Here is a 17377-nt window from a genome sequence, read left to right on the forward strand (position 1 = left end):
TTGAGTATCAAACACAAAATAGTCTCGTACAGTCGAAATCAAAACCATAATAATCGAACCTGTGTGTCGCGAAACTGCTGCTGTTGTCACAATGCTTGCGCTAACTTCCTGCTAAAGCAGTCAGCTGACCGGGCAAAACAAAAGTGCTGTCTTTCTTTAGGGACAGGACATATTCATTCAGAAGCTTTACATTACAGGTAAGCCTCCATCTGATTATTTATGTTTTCGTGTAATAATGCTGCAACTGTATTGTCCTCTCATCACTTCCATTCGTAGCTTTAATTTAAAACGCGCGCTAGCTACACACACAGTATAGCAGCAAGTTGTGTACAAGACGATGGTGATTTCAGATGACATAAATCCAATTCGTTTATCAATTAAATATCTCTCAATGTAGCCGAATCTACATCCATTACATACATAGATGCATGCGTGAATTATTTTATTTGCAGGGACGCATACTGTCTTTGTGCGATCTCCAAAAGACTTAACCAACTGTTATTACACTCATTCACTTTTGGGACGGGGAGAGATTCATATAGGCGTGCAGATACAGTAGGTAGCAAAGAGAACCAACAATGGTGTGCTGCCCCCAGAACCGCATCAAAGCATAGGTTGTACAGATGTGCACAATTACTGGAATTAACCCCTCTCTTGATGATGGTGGAAGAGGCCTGTCTTAACATGTCAGTCCAAAATATCCCATGTGTCCCCGGGTTTAGATCTGTGGACTTCACGTCAAATCATTCAGTGACTCATTGTCTCCATTGTCATCCTGGAACAGACAACTCCACCAGGATAGAATGATGCCCCCCGGAAAAACGTATTTGCAGTGATTGCTAAGGACACACGTAGCCCCAAAGCACAATGGAGCCAAAGACTCCCTCACTGTAGGGGTCCATGGGTCAAGGGTCATCCAATTATGTGTAGACCAGTGCCTATGGCTTTTTGTACAACTGAACTCTCAATATTCTGATCTATTACAATGTACAAAGACTGTTCTTGCTGACATTGTTCATTATTGCTGCATTTTACTTCTCTTATATTATTAAGTATGAACAAGTTATAATGCTTTTCATTTTTCCAGTTTCAGCCATGAAGAAAAACAAAAGCAAAGCAAACGATGCAACTGAGAAGACGTTTGTGTTTGAGTTCAGGGCAGGAAAACACAATTGTGTCCTGAAAGTCCCTCTGCAGTTCCCTGTTCAAGAAAACATCAGTGACCTTCACGGACGCCTTATGTTGCTACATAAAATACCCTGCTACATAGAGGACGGTGAGATTGCTGCTCTTTGTAAAGGAGAATCTTCAACTTTATAACAAGATTGCAACTGTGCTAAGTGTGCAACACATTCATATTTGGTGACTGTTGAACTAGAATTTCGCAAATCTCACACATACAATGTCTGAGTGTGAGATTTAAATCCATCAAGCAAAATCTTACATACAGTATGTGCGCCTCAATGTAATATAGATTTATATTTTACTTTATTGCCACTACAATAGAATGATGATTAGTTTATGCATGATAAACCAATGCATTTACAACGTGATGGCCACGAAATAGTCATAAAAGCATCTAGAAAAGCAGGAAATCACATTCAAAAGTCATCATTTTCAAAGCAGCAACCAATGTTTACCACCAGAGGGCATCAAACTCACTCTAAGGCCAAAGCTGGTAGCTGATGAATCTGTGCTTCCTGGCCGCTTTATTAGATACACCTTTACAATCAAACGGCCTTACTATAAATCCTAACCTTAATGACACTGATGATGTTGATTCAACCAGTGGTAATCGTTGTTGCCGTAGTGACTGCAGATTTCCTGTATTTCGTCCTCGTGTGTGAATGGGTTGGGCAAAGTATTAGAAAGGAAAGATTAATAGAAGTTGTTAGTATGTTTGTTTGGAAACAAAAATAGATGGATAGAATGGATCCAACCAACCTATTGTTTAACATTTCAATTTACTTCTGTGTGTGCTCCTGTTGTAGACCTGAAAACATCACTGTCCAGTTTCATTGGGACGGAGACCATCCTGGATTATGACAGAGAGGCCGAGCTCAATCTGCAGAGACTCACAACAGGAGACGTGGATGTAAACCAGCTCACCAACGCATGGGCCAAGTCTTATGTGGAGGTGAGGACACATTTCTGCTTGTTTGCATACTCTTAGAAGATTATTTAGTGTATTTATACAGCAGCTTTAATGTTTTAGGCTGAAAGGGGTTGCTATGGTAGCTGATCAAACATGCCCTCTGACATACAGTACACATTGAAGCACAGGAACACACATGGATCAATGTAATAGTGACGTTTGGAATAGGAAAGGCTAAGAGGATAACATTAGATCATAACACCCCAGTAGTAACCGGTGTCAAATGCTACGTCCAAATATCTTTGGGTGTTTGAGTTTGTGTGTAATTTTAATATACACACATAATTTTATTCTATTTACAAATTATAAAAGGCTAGGAAGATACTTCTCTGAAATATATATTTTCATTATTTTAGCCAGCATGTATAAATCTTGGAAGGGCATTTTCTCTTGGTACACTCTCTTGGGAGTCCATCCAAAAAGTGAATTCCATCCACTGAGAAGGCCTATCATATATCCACTACTCTGTGTTTCTGTAGTAGAGCCACAGCTAGAGTGTTTCGGAAGTGTCCTTGAATACCCCCTGTTACCTTGAGGGCAGACAGGGATCATTAAAGCAATTTATACAGATGTTGTGCTGTGCGTCGGAAAATCAATTTGCTTATGAATGCCGTAGAAAGAAAATCATTACACAAGCCCATGTGCTGCATTCACTGTCTCCCTGACTCATTTCACAGGGTTCCACTTTTCTCTCTAATGAGCCAATAAAATGTGCGACGGTTGCATTTTTTTAAGACAACAGTCATCACTGTTACGTTATAGATAAATGAGACATCACTTTATGATGTTTCTGATAGTTTTAGTTGGAAGTCCATGTCTTATTTCATGTTTAATAAAAGGTCAATGTTGTGATTTGCCTTTCCACTTCAAAGTTCAAGTGCCTAAGTTGTGCAGTCAGTTGCTCATGCGTGTATAAAAAGACGGGGGGGCTGCCCCAGCGCGTGTTGTTAAGCCCCACTGGCCTGCTGCCGCGGGACATGTAGGACAGGCTAACATTAACATTTTACTGCACTCACACAGAAATACTCATGGAAGCTTTCCAGAGTCCATAGTGTTTGTGGCGCTAAAGATTCCTGAGGTCGTATAAATAGAGGAGTTTCAGCTTCGGAATACTCTGTGGCCTTTTTTTTTAAATATGGATGAGTAACAGTTTCGGGTTGTAGGACAGAGGAAATGAGAGGAAATGTGGTGATGTTGCATGTTGCCTTCCTTCTTTTCCCTTCCTCTCAAAACACTGAACAGTCTCTGATTCATGGAACATACAGATCAGTCAGTATCCTGTTGGCTGGACAAAGATCATTGACTTGATGACAGTTAAGTGACTCAACCTTCACTATGTGGCGTTGGTTAAGGTAGCTTGTAGTTCTCTGACCTTAAAGTGTAGCCACTTACACTGGCAAATCAATAACATAAGATTAAACATATATAACTTTATTTATCCTAATGGAATCTGTTGAGACCATCATGGATAGCTGCTAATGTGCAGCACTTAACTTCCACAGCTGTTGGCCTCCCCATTCGGTCCATTATAACAGTCAGGTGGTCCCATCTACTTGGTAGTTGCAAAGCTGTAAACAAGCACAACCTCTCTTATAGAGAACGTAGTGTCCCTTTTTCCTCCCCGCTTACCTCCCTGTGCAACCTGGCTCTTCTAAATGTAAGGTCTCTCTCCAATAGATACTTTCTAAATGACTTTATCTCATCCACATGCTTAGATTTCCTGTTTTTGACAGAAACTTGGCAGAAACCTGGTGAACAAAACCCAGATCTTAGAAGTACTGTATGTCCCCTTGACTATGACTTTTACAACTCCCCTCGGCCCTGTGACTGCGGGGGTGGCTTTGATGTCATTTTCAGATCTATTGGTAGAAAGGATTCCTCCGGTTTTGAAGTCCTGATGTTTAAAACCGGTGGTTCAAGTCCACTCCTCTGTATCGCTTATGTTCCATCCCAACCCTATAACTGTGTCCATACAGTAGATTTTGTCTTCACGCTTTGTCTAAACCATTTCCTCTTTAGCTGTGGAAGTCGTGGGGATCTCGGACCATATGTGCTTTAGGTTTTCCACCATGTTCTTTAGTGTTCCCAAACCTCAAACCCCTGCTTCTTACTCCCGCACAATGAATCTGCTCTGATTCATTCAGGCCCGTTCCTCCTCCCTGAGCACAGAGGAGTTAATCACCCCCTTAAACTTTTGCAGACATCTTGCCCACTCAAAATCAATCACCGAAACTATGGTGTCATTTTTGATTCAGCTTGAAAATTTGACAAGCAAATTAACACCGTAGTGAAGGCTTTCTTTTTCCAGCTAAAACTCAAACCGCTCCTCTCACTTAATGTCCTCAAGATTGTCACAAATGCCTTCATTTCCTACTGGCTACATTCCTGCTATGTGCTTTATTTGGGACTTAGCCTAGACGAGTAACTAGTACCAGGAACAGGGACAGCATCACACCTGTACTGGGGTCTCTGCATTGGCTACCAGTCAAGTATAGGACTGAATTTAAGAGGCTTTTATTTGTTTTTAAAGCTTTACACAACCAATCATCCCACTACATCACTGAGCTCCTTTTTCAAACTCCAGATCTCTCAGGTCCTCGGACGAGTTGCTCCAGTTATTCTATTGTAGAGCACTTTGTTCAAATCTGTTTTTAAATGTGCAATATTAACCAATGTGTTTTGATGTGATCCAATTGAAGTACTTAAACCAAATAGAGCAACGTTTAAGGTAGTTACATTTCTGTTATAGACTACACTGGAGCATGCTCGGCCCGAAGAGCCCAGCTGGGATGAGGACTTTGCCGATGTTTACCACGAGCTGATCCACTCCCCCGCCTCAGATACGCTTCTTAACCTGGAGCACAACTACTTTGTCAGTATTTCCGAGCTCATCAGCGAGAGAGACATGGAGATCAGGAAGCTACAGGAGAGGTAGGTATCACCCAGAGGCAAAGTAGTAGTCATATCAGTTGATCAGTTGAAGTACATGTAATAACTGTACTTGTGTTTATGTTGTGACAGAGCCATTGCCCTTGATAAAAACAAAATTTAGTAAGGAATAGCCGGAAACCTTTTGGAGGGGTTGGCCTAATAAGATATTCTGTCAAAATCAATCATCTACTTGGCCTCTCAAATGCACCAGTTGATAAGCTGTGTGTGCCTGCTCCATTTCTCAAATTAAAGGAGTGGTTGCCAAGTTTAAGAACAGTTCAAAGTCATTACTCTTCTCGGCATGTATTTCCTAATCCATCTAATCAAATCTATTAATAATGTCCCATTTGGCAGGCAAGCAGCTGAAATGGACAAAGTGATGCATGAGCTGGGGAATACTTTGAGTGACCAGGATGTAAATGCAGTAGCCGCTCAGCACTTTGAAGCACAGCAGGTAAAAAGTAATTGGTGTGCTCTGTACCAGTTCATTGATCTGGAGGTGTAGCCCAGAAATCAGAAAATTCAGTTAATGAACTCTAATATGTTGTGTGCGCCTGTTGTTTTAAAACTTTATCGTTTTCATCTTATTTTCTCTGAGTAGGTGCTGGAGAACAAGTGGGCCAGTGAGCTCAAACACGTGACTGGAATTCAGAAGCAGGAGTATCAGGAGTGGGTCATCAAACTGCACCAGGATCTGCAGAAATCCAGCAACAGCAGCATCATTAAGTAAGATATTCTGCGCATTTGTGTGCACAAACATGCAAGAAACAAGGCAAATATGTCACCCTGTTGGTTGTGTGTGTGTGTGTAATATGAAATGCTGTTTCTGTGCGCTGGTTTTTGCTGGTGTTTAATTTCAAAAGAAAACTGCAATGCAGACTGAGATGAGAGTAATCTGCAGAGGCAGCAGCTCAGTGTCGAATCGATTAAAGGCAGCAGTAGATTGGCACGTCGTCTTCTGTAGTATGTGTATGTCATCAGTGCCGAGGCTTTGGTTTGTCTGACTTGAGAGAATTATTATTATTAAAATGTAAAATTCACAAATGGCTTGATAGAACGAAAACTTGAAAAATTGGCAAGCCAAAAACTAAGTAAAAGAATTGAATTTGATAACATGAAGATTTTGAGTTTGATGATTTATTCAAAAAAAAAAGATTTCCATAGAAATTACATAATGCAGGAAACAAAATCCATCCTAATGATTTGGGCCTTGGGCCACTAAAAGCTGTATTCAATATGCATCTTTAATATAAATCAGATTGGTCCTTCACTGCCATGAGCAGCAGCAGCAGCATTTCTAAGCCAAAACAAGATATGTGCTGATCCCGTTAACTCTGCATTTACATAGAAATTAGATTGATTGCAGTAGGTCTAAAACTCAGCTTGTCATAGGTTGACTTGAGCTTAGTGCTGCTGCATCAATGCTGACTGACGTTTTGGGTTAAACGTCAGTCGGGTTGTGGAAAAAAAAAAATTGATGCTCTGACAAATGAAGGCATAACCCAAAGGATCATGCTTACTGGTTACTGTTTGTTTGTTGAAATGCTCATATTTTAAAGTGATATTATATTGGTATACATCACAAAAGATAAAGCTACACAACAGCTAAAGTCAAAGAAACTTAAACTTAAACCTGAAATGTAGATATGATGTCTTAACCCGTTTGTTTGACTGAGTGTCAAAACCAAAGCTGTAGTTGATGATCTACAAGTATTTCAGGATTATTTACAGAACTGTTTTCTAATTAATATTTTTAATACATTCTCAACGGTGGATTGAATCAATATTAACATAGCTTCTAGTGATTCACATAAAATAATTAAAGTAATTACTGTCTGAGAAAAAGCCACAAAAACTGCTTCTTGTTTATAATCATTGAAGTATACAGTTACCAGGTGGATCCTATGCATGTATGCATAAGATTTGATTTGAGGATTTTAATATAATTTGTTTTTGATTGGTATTTATGACTGATTTCCAGTGAGGAGATTAAGGTGCAGTCCAGCCAGCTGTCAGAGCTCGCAGACGCTGGGGCCAGGCTGTACGAGGAGCAGCCTCAGCTGGAGGAGAGCTTCACTATACACCTGGGTACTTTACTTTTATCATCCTGTGTTGTGTGTAGTCCTGGCTTTGGAAGTAACCGTGTAACCATTTTCACCGTATTTTACTTTGTGGAGGATAAGTAATGTGTTCTTCAGAGAAACTTTGACAGATTCTCCACCTATAAGGAGCTGAAATCCTAATATCACCTTTCACATTTGTCTCTCTGTCTTTGTGTATGTGCTGAATTCCCTGATTAGGCGCACAACTTAAGACGATGCACAATTTGCGTCTGGTCCGAGCAGACGTGCTGGATTTCTGTAAGCACCGGCGACACGGCAGCGGCGGAGCAAAGCTTCGGCGGCTCCAGACGGCCCTTTCGCTTTACTCCTCCTCACTCTGTGGCGTGGTGCTGCTGGTCGATAACAGGGTCAACTCTTACAGCGGCATTAAGAGAGGTCAGGGGCCATGTTGTCTATTAATACTACACATAGAATAGTATCTATAGATTGTGTTTATTGTCACTTGGGTAGCCTGAGCTGCACAACAGATGTGAGCTTTGTGAAGTAAGTGTTTGTGGAATGATAAGAACTTCAATTTTGGCAGCCTGATGCTAGATGATCAGCATGTGTGTGTTGTCATCAGTATATCTGCCAGTGGCTTGTTACATTTTGGCACCAGTCAGCATTACATCATCTCTATGCTATCCTACTCATGACTCACTTTGTGTGTCCCTCACATTCACTGGGAGCATACCAGTGATTTTTTTACAACTCTGTACATATTTTATTGAAAGACATGGACAAAGGCCATTCAGCGTCAAGTATTTAAGTAAGTAGGAGTAAAGTAAGACAGACAGAGTCATCATTTGGCATCATTTCTAATTCTGTGCTTGTTTTGTGTTGACTCCTAGACTTTGCCACAGTTGCAAAAGAGTGCACAGACTTCCATTTTCACTTCCTGGAGCGTCAGCTGCAGGAGGTGCAGCAGGTGTTGCTCTATGCCAGAGCCCAGCGGAGCAGCAAACAAAAGGACCAACCCGGTGAGACAATTTGCTGTGGTTTGGCCACCACAGCTGTCACGCAGACAGAACGTGAACTGAGGATTACAAAACAAGAAATCAAGCCTGGTGGGAAGAAATGCACATCCAAGAACAGGATGTACATTTCTTCCCACCAGGCTGCATTTTCAGCAGAGAATGAAAGAAATTAGCATAACTGATGACCTGAACACAGACAGTACTGAAGAAGCCAGAATGCCTCTCTGCAGAAAGCTAGGCCTTACTTGTGTCCTTTTTTCATCTTGTTTAGCATTTATGACTGCAAGGCTTTTCTCACAGGTAGAGTATGCGAATGCCATGCATGCCTGCAGGATGTAAAGGGGATTAAATATGTCAGGAAGTACAAGACACGTTTGACATCAATGCTAATGCAGGGTTAGAGAACTCTTCAGATCTTTCTCCAGGTGCAGTGTTGGGTGGAGCTGACACTTTCCCACTTGCCCACAAAATGTGATTGATTAAAAAGATGCAAGAGATTTTTCAAACTTTTTTTTTTAACTGAACTAGTGGTGGTGTTTCCCTCACAGAGATTCCCAGGAATGGAGGTGACGACAAGAGCAAAAATATTGAAAGAAATCCATCTTATATTTTACCAGGTAAGTGTTTAATTGTGACGGCAACATTGTGAAAAATCTCTGATCAGTTTTACTTTAGACCTTCTGTATTCCTCTTCCTTTCCTAAGGTGAGTTCTACGTCTCGCGGCACTCTAACCTGTCAGAGGTCCATGTCGTTTTCCACCTGTGTGTGGACGATAACGTGCGGTCGGGGAACATCACGGCACGGGACCCAGCCATCATGGGCTTGAGGAACATTCTGAAGGTCTGCTGCACACACGATATCACCACCATCACTGTTCCTCTGCTGCTGGTCCACGACATGTCAGAGGTGAGAGGAGATGCAGACACGCAGACTCACACTCTCCACACGTGTACACAGACTGTCTTCTCACATCTTACACTGCATAATCCGAGAATTATAAAAGGTGCGATATGTTGGGATAGGTGGTGAGCTGAGACGGCTTTGCTGGCTGCGCATGTTTCTGCAGTCCCAGCTTGATGGCACAGTCACAGTCTGTTTCCTTTCATCCTGCCTCTGCTTGTTTATGCTGCGTGTCCCAAGCTGTGGTCGGGCTTGTCAAGCACTGGCTGTGACTTCTAACTTAGCATTTCCCAGGTTTCCGCAGTTGAGACCAGGAGGGTAGAGTCGTAAACTCTTGTGTTTACTTTGTAGCAGCAGTGCAGGGGAAGCGCTCGCCGGGTGATGAACTCCTGCAGTTAAGGCTAATATCTGATAAAATAAGGTGAATTGTCTTTATCAGAAAAAAAAAATAGAGTTGTTATTTTCCTTGAAACTGAATAGCAGCTTAAACACTTTTTCCAACTGAGTAAATATTAAAACAAGTGTCAATCCCATAAGGTGGAAAGCAAATACTTCAACAATTCTCTGGCTTGTGTGCACACATGCCGAGACATGCCCGGTGAAATGTTCTTCTCATGTCTAATCAAGAGTCTTTGTTTACATAACCAAAGGATTCTAACTTTTGAAGCCTGGGGAACTAGAGACTCTTTAATTGTTAGCCTCTGGTTTCACATCCAAAAACTTTCCATCTGTCAAATTCTCTTCAGACTTGTTTCCCTCATCGTGGGGATGTTTGCCTGTTTGAACAAGCCTATTCTTGTGTTCTGGCAACACGACAACTGGCCTGGTTCTTCTGAGGAACTAGAGACTGTAATCACAAAGTCATTTGCAACAAAGCTATGTGCCTCTTCAATATTTTGGGAGGATTATCTTCTTCTTTTGTCCCCTTGAGAGCAGTTGGAGTTTGAGGGAAAGTCATTAAAGAATTGCTGAAAGACTAGGTTTAAGGAGGAGTATAGGAGTGCCAATCTGCAAACACTTGGCCTCGTTCATCGACCATGTGTACAAACAAATGTAATCTTATCCTTTCATATCTGGGATTCATTAAAATGTTTGTGGTTGAAAAAGTTTGTAGGTATCTAAAGAATTCAAGAATGGTTGGGAGCACTCTATCAACAATACGGACAAATCTGTGTCTGCCATTCTTCAAGTTCAGTTAAAAGACAATTAACATAATTGAAAACAAATAACATAATGACAACATATAGTAGGCGATATTCATGTTGTTCAGAGAGGTTTGCTCAGATTGACCTACAAATACATAATTAAAGATGTAACCCTTACTATAAATCCTACTTTTTTCTATTATTGTGGTTGTAACTAATAGTTGCTTGTTTTGCCGGGAACACATATATTAGCATCCTTTTGTTCATACTGCTTTCAAAGCCCGGTTGGAGTGTTGAATATATATTCTTCCCCATACTGTTTAAATCTCTGTGTGAGGTGGTGATGCCAGTGTGAAACCTGTATGTCAACAAACAAGCAGCCCAATGAGTTAATTTGTAATTCCACTGTTCTGCGTCTCTATCTGCAGGAGATGACTATACCATGGTGTCTGAAGAGAGCTGAGCTGGTGTTTAAATGTGTCAAAGGTAGGATTTAACAACGTATACCTAATATATATATACTCAAGCAAATCAACATCCTGAACCCACGTGTTTTCTTCGTACATAGCCATATACTTCAGATTAAATTGTGTCCATAAAGGAACAAGAGCTGAATTCCGAAGCCTCATTAGAGACACCTTGGGTTGGATCGTTCATTACTGCCCACAATGTGAAAGTGCTTTGCTTGGATTTTTGCCAGCACCTGGGGCCAAATGTGTTAGGTTTGTCTTGTGGGTAGTGCTAAAGAGAAGGTCATGTGGTTTTATCCACCTTGGCGACATTGAAGTGCTTAAACTTCTGAGTCATTTTCCTGTTAGATGAAGATACTGTTCATCAGCGTGCATGATAAAACTGAGGAAGTATCCAACAAGGAAATGGTTCATCTACTGCGTTTGCACGAATGTGATCAGTAAATGTTTTGCTCTTGGTTCCTCTAAATCAGAGTGAAATGGATTTTTTCAGGACTGATTCTGATAAAAATAGAGATCAATAAGTGAAATTGAAGTAAAGAAGTGAGATTGGGGAAGAGTGGCTACAACAAAATGGTAACTACAAGGATACATATTAATAATAATAATAATAATAATAATAATAATAATAATAATGATTGCACTGTTTAACTCGTCATAAGAAACAGACAATTTTGAATAAAAAATGACAAAAAAATGTGATTCCTCTCCCAACCAATGACCCACTCTCCTGCCAAGTTCCTTTAAAATCAGTTCATCAAACATAATAATAACATAATTACAAACTGGCCCTGAATGTTACAGACAGATGGTTAATTTTGGAACTACGACCACTAAGACCTTAATGCGTTTCCTCTCCAGGCTTCATGATGGAGATGGCCTCGTGGGATGGAGGTATATCGCGCACAGTCCAGTTTCTAGTGCCAAAGGTAAGGTCAGAGTGCATTACCCACACATTTCACTTTCCCAACTCACACCTAATTCTTGGCTTCTTTGAGTAATCGCCTGTCAGAAGTACTCTCTGTGTTAATTCAACAGTAATGTATACTTAAGGCACACAGTATCACAATGGCACAAATGACCTTTCAGTACATTCCTTTGAGTGCAGGCTAAGAAGAAAAGCATGCCATAAATCATCCTTTATAGAGTTTTAAGGTTCTCTCAGCAGAAGTGTGTTCACTACTGTGATAAAAGAACTGCCAATGTCATCCTTATAAATGATAAGCAAAGGGACATGGAGGCAGAGTATTACCAGAAATACTTAAAGACAAATGGGACTTTGGCTTGACTTAAAATTGCCTTATTTTTTTAATAAAGGAAGTAATGCTTATAATCCAATTTGAAACATTCACATTTATTGTTGTGACAAGCTTTTGCAAACATCACTAATCGGGCCCTTAATGCTGCATAAAGCATAACTTCATTCCAGGCTTTGCTAGAGGTTTTATACCTGCCTGCTCTTGTGATATGACAGGAAGGCAGCGTAAGTGTTCTTACATTATGACAGGATGAGAGTATAAAACCACCGGCATCAAAGTACTGTACGGGCTTCCTGTCAGCTCCCAGCTCACGCACTCAAAGTAGTACATTTTAAACTGCTTTGTGTTCTGCTCCTCAGCCAGACCCCACTAGATATTCATATACTGTGTGTGTGTCTATTTATCCGCTTAAACATTCAGACTTTTTTATTTGATGGGCGGCGATGCCTAGAGTGACACACTATTCACTGTTGAAGTCGCAGCTGCCAGAATTCGCATCATTCCAGCATCTTGACGACTCCTCCCTCAGGAAAAGAGACTGTGATGCCGAACCACAGGGTGCTTGGTCGTGTGCTGTTAATACTCACACACAATCCACATGTAGTTCCATTTGTGTGTGTATAATTTCAGTTTGGTTTGAAAAGGCTTTGAGCTGTTCCTTTCCATGTTTAAGTGTGTGGATTGAAGATGTGGGCACCAGTGTGTGGACCTTTTTTGTTGTTGACATTGATGCTTTATGAATTTCCCGTTTCTTGCTGCTCACTAAGCATAGCTGTGTATTTGTCTCTCTCCTTGCGTTGACAGACTATCTCAGAGGAGATGTTCTACCAGTTGAGCAATATGCTGCCTCAGATCTTCCGCGTCTCCTCCACCCTAACTCTCACGTCAAAGCACTGATGGATGGAAATGATTGCATTTTCAGGGCCTTCACACAGATGAACCAATGTTTCATAACGGTAACGACAACCCTTTTTTTTAAAACAGTTTTTTTTAATGTTATTATAATGCTGAAAAAACACAAACTGAATATTAAGGGAGTACAACTACAGATGGAGGAAATGGGGTCAAAATGGAGCTGTGCCCTCATGGCACTGAAAGTAGAGGCGTGAGTGGATTTCAAATGAGAAGAGACATTTTTTATGGTGAGCCTTGTTATTTTCACACCTGTCAAAGCTACACCCTCTAAATTCAGCACTTCTGAAAGATGCCTGGATTCCGTGGTTTACCAAAGCAGCTGCTGCAATTACCGTATCAAGCCTCCAGGGTGCAGTTCTGGTGACGTTGAATCGTAATGGAGTGAGAAAACTGTTTAGCACGCCGCCACCAATCAAGTGTTTGTTGTTGCCCCTCAGGTTTTCGAGTAAAGTTTCAGTCTGTCACTTTAAATTCACATTATAGCACAAATTATAGAACCATCCTGCTGCCACGTTGTCAAGTTGTTTCACCTTGTTGTTGTTGTTAGTTGTCATCTGATAATCAGTCATTGTGAATATGTACTGAAATGCTGATATCACAACAGTGGAATTCTACTCAACATTTCCTTTTAAAGTGTAACCAAACCACAGTAAATGTTAATGGTTTGACCACACACCATCGTCCAAATGGATAGAATCCCAATTTTGATGTTTAGATGTATGAACTCCCTGCAAGCATCATATTTCATTCATTGTGGTCATCCAGCAAGATTACTTCAGAGACATCCAGAGTTCAGCCATCATCACAGATTTAATGTACTAATCCCCTGCGCAATTGGTTGGTATTGGTTTTTGGGGAGTGGGGGTGGGGGGATTATGGTTTTCTGCTGTTCTAAATCTTAAAAATGTATTACAGAGTTGAGCAGAGCAACATGCAGGTGTCCTTGTGCTGCAGTGCAGAGAGTTGTTGTGAGGATCTTTCTTTGTGTTGTGTTTTCATGTTTTCGCCCTCCCCTCTACCTGTGTAACAGCAGATGGCACTGTTCCTAAAGTCTAAGGGGGGGGAAAAAGAGAGTGATGACAGAAATAAAGGTTTAGGTAAACGCAGTATTTTGAAAGTACCACCGTAGTGGTCATATACCTCCACTGTTGATCTTTGTAAAGTTAATGCTTTCGCCTCCTCAGATGTGTGTCGCATTGCTATTTACTCTATATGTTTACAATTTTGTACTTTAATATGTTTTACTGCAATATCATTTTGCTGTAAATGTAAACCTCTGATGTGAATTCTATGTGAAAGTTATCATAACCTCATTTCAACCTCACATTTCAACAGGATGTTTTTTTTTTAAAGATGCCAAAAGAGATGTTGTGTGTTGTTTGCTTCAGCATTTTATTTTCTGTTAACTGGTTGTCCTCAGGCACATAATCTCTCTGAAGTTAATAATCCATGTCATTCATTGAAATTACATTCCTGTGTGTGTGTAGTGGTGTCCTAAGCCGTTTCAGACAGACTGAATCAGTTTATCTTGTCAGAAAGTTCACCACGTCTGTCTTCAGTAGTGGTATTAAGATGATTAAAAGAGTTTGGAGAGAAGTAATCCAAGTTGCCTTCTCTTTTTTTTCCAAGATACATAAACGAGATGAGTTCAAACAGAGAGAGCTCTAAGATTTCTCAATAGCTCTCCTTCATCACATTGAAACCTGCAACTGTTCATGTCGCACCGTTAAGCTGAGAAGCCACAAAATTGTAGAAATATGTATTTCTGAATGCTTGACATTCTTGGCATTGGTCTCAGTGGCCGAGAGTAGTGGGTTCCTCCGTGCAGTGACTCTAAGGCGCGTCATCCTCTTCCTTCCTCTGTACAGTGGTGCATACATGCTTAGATGACACATGCACATGGCCATTAGAGCTACATTTCAAAATCCGCTGCCTCAACATAAAAGGCAATATTCATGTACAGACACAGGTGAGCAGAACATACTCACCTGCAGTGACTCCAAGTGGGAATAGGCATCACATCTGTATAATAAGCTTGTTTACTTGTCACCGTAGTCAAACTGGCACAAATTAAAACACAGGTTGGAGGGGCTGTCCAGTCTATCACAGATGACACAACAGGATAAATAATGAAAAGACTGTGATCAATCATACACCCTGTAGAAAGTTAGGACTATTTAATTGGTCTCAAAATAGCATTGCTTTACATTTATCCGCCTACAGTGGGAAACATAAGCAAACAAGGAAGCCATAACATGCTGAGGTATACATTATGTGCCTTCATCTACATCATTGGATTGTTGAAAAAGACAATAGTTAGAGAAAGCACAGCTGAATATCTTCCTATGCACATGAACAATTGTAACTGGAAATTATTATTATTTTGGGATGGGTCAGGAGAAATTACACTGTGATTACTTTGAGCTCAAATGTACGCTTTTTTCAAACCTTCCTTTAGAGCTTTGGGCTGTGTAGGGAACTACTTGTTGTGGGCCTGTAAAGCCCTTTTAGACATTGTATGTGATGTTCAGATATAAAAATAAACTTGAGAGAGAGATGAGCAATAGGTTTACAAAAGAGGGCCAAATGGGCCGAAGTACTCTACAACAGTAAGAGGACAGAACCGCCAGAATATTAATTACTCTGACAGACATGAGTGGTAGGAATAACAGACTATTGAATAATGACAAACAAACATACACCATACAGACTAGAATAATATTGGAGACCATTTAGATAAAACGGTAATTAAAGGAAGGGACTGTGTAATTAAACAACTAGGAGATGTAGAATGGAGGTTTTTGACACGATAAGTAATGAGACTATTATGTAGCATATGTGTGTAATTATAAGTAAAATAGATGTGGCTACTTGTTCATATTAGTAGTAGTATTTGAGGCCATGATGATAGTCAAAGCTGTACAGAGTATTGTCAGTACTATGAGAATATAGAACTGGCAGTAGAGGTCAAAGAAGTGAAAGTAGAACTAGTATTGTACAAAGTATAAAGCAATAGTTGCAATAGTAATAGTCAAGCAATACACATTTTAGATCTGCCCTGAGACACAAATGTAATTTAACCTACAGGTGGTAATAGTTAAAAGATGCAAAACAAAAGCATCAATGATAATAACACTTCAAGGGTTAAAAACTGGACAGTAAAAATTAATTTCTATTACATAATTTCAATACAATTTCAGTTATTCCCTCAGCTTTCTTTTTTGCTTGTACAGTATAGTACCTGTACAAGCAAAACTGCTTAAGGAGCAATATGTACATGTGAAAATGTAATCTTAACAAATCATACTAATCATATACACCAAAGTACATAGACCATATTATGACGAGCCTTGGACTTTCTCTATATTTTCTGTTTATCAAAATGTCCATATCATAACATAAATTCTACAAATAAACCTGAACCTGTGTCCATATTTGTTCCTTAAGGGCTTTATAGGCCCACAACATCAAAACAATTCCCAACCCTGCCCAAAGTTCTCTTGGAAGACGAGGAAAAAGTCTCGATAAAACCTAAAGAAACCTCGGGAGATGCAATTCCAAGAAAGATTCTCTCTCCACAAATGGCGAAGGGTGCGATAGAAACTTCCAATGGGATTATACAAAAAAGGTATGCAAAGCATCTGTCTTGCACGCAATACGAAATTGTAAGCAAGACAGAGACGAGGAAGAGAGAGAGAGACAGATGGAATGATATAAGCACATTACAGTGTAGTCCTATTAGTGAGAGTCTCTTTTCTGGAGCAGCAGTTCATGCAGGTAGTTTGGGGAGCAGTCCAATATACATATAGCATAAACAGTGAAAAAAAGGGACAATGAATGATCAGTCATTGTCAAATAGTGTCTTTCTCCACAAAAATTACCAGAATAGTGTGTGTTTAAGTAAGACAAGTCTATTGGCTCAGGTGATTATGTGACCCCACATGACTCCTGTGACCTTAGGAGTGACCTGGACCATGGTATTCACTCTCTGAAGATAAAAATCTGTTTTACTGCCCAACGCTGAATCAGACCTGAAGAACCTGCTTTGACGACATTTACAACATAATGCAGAGAGGGATTTCATTAGATAATTGTTGGATGAATTGAGCACACATTTCATCAGGGTTGTATGGAGGTCTATGCACTTCAATGAGTTAAAAAAATATTTGTTTAAAAATGTATTATTCATAGTGTGTCATCAGTGCATAAACAGCAGATTATACAGTTGACGTCATTTGAGGTATTGAAAAACACTGCGTTTTACATAGGTGCTTAATTAAACTGATGGAGAAACGGTTATGTGTTAGCAAATCACTTCATTTCATTTCAATAATCATGTTATCCGCCTTATACCTTCACCGGAGCCTACAGAATATTACCTTCAAATTAAAAGCTTGGTAGCTGGTCTTGGTAGCGTTACTCGCTTTATAAAGTATTTCGAACGACAACAAAGCGATTTTTTCATTTACCGTATAATTCACAATGAATCATTCTTTGAATGTTTATTTCACTGATTTTGATT

General features: G+C 40.1%; 1 protein-coding gene across 1 annotated transcript; it reads left to right on the forward strand.

Annotated features, from left to right (window-relative positions):
* Positions 1–114: 114 nt before the first annotated feature.
* Positions 115–14455, forward strand: ferry3 (FERRY endosomal RAB5 effector complex subunit 3). Its single transcript, XM_076142529.1, has 14 exons — positions 115–197; positions 1088–1276; positions 1992–2137; positions 4905–5086; positions 5441–5540; positions 5688–5812; positions 7068–7174; positions 7387–7584; positions 8040–8168; positions 8714–8782; positions 8870–9072; positions 10640–10697; positions 11543–11610; positions 12745–14455. The coding sequence occupies exons 2-14, from the start codon at positions 1096–1098 to the stop codon at positions 12835–12837; spliced, it is 1659 nt and encodes a 552-aa protein (XP_075998644.1). The 5' UTR covers positions 115–197; positions 1088–1095; the 3' UTR covers positions 12838–14455.
* Positions 14456–17377: the final 2922 nt, after the last annotated feature.

The sequence above is a fragment of the Genypterus blacodes genome, unplaced genomic scaffold, assembly GCF_046128005.1.
Source record: "Genypterus blacodes isolate CSIRO-AG114 ecotype Tasmania unplaced genomic scaffold, CSIRO-AGI_Gbla_v1 ptg000021l_1, whole genome shotgun sequence".
NCBI classification, from domain to species: domain Eukaryota; kingdom Metazoa; phylum Chordata; class Actinopteri; order Ophidiiformes; family Ophidiidae; genus Genypterus; species Genypterus blacodes.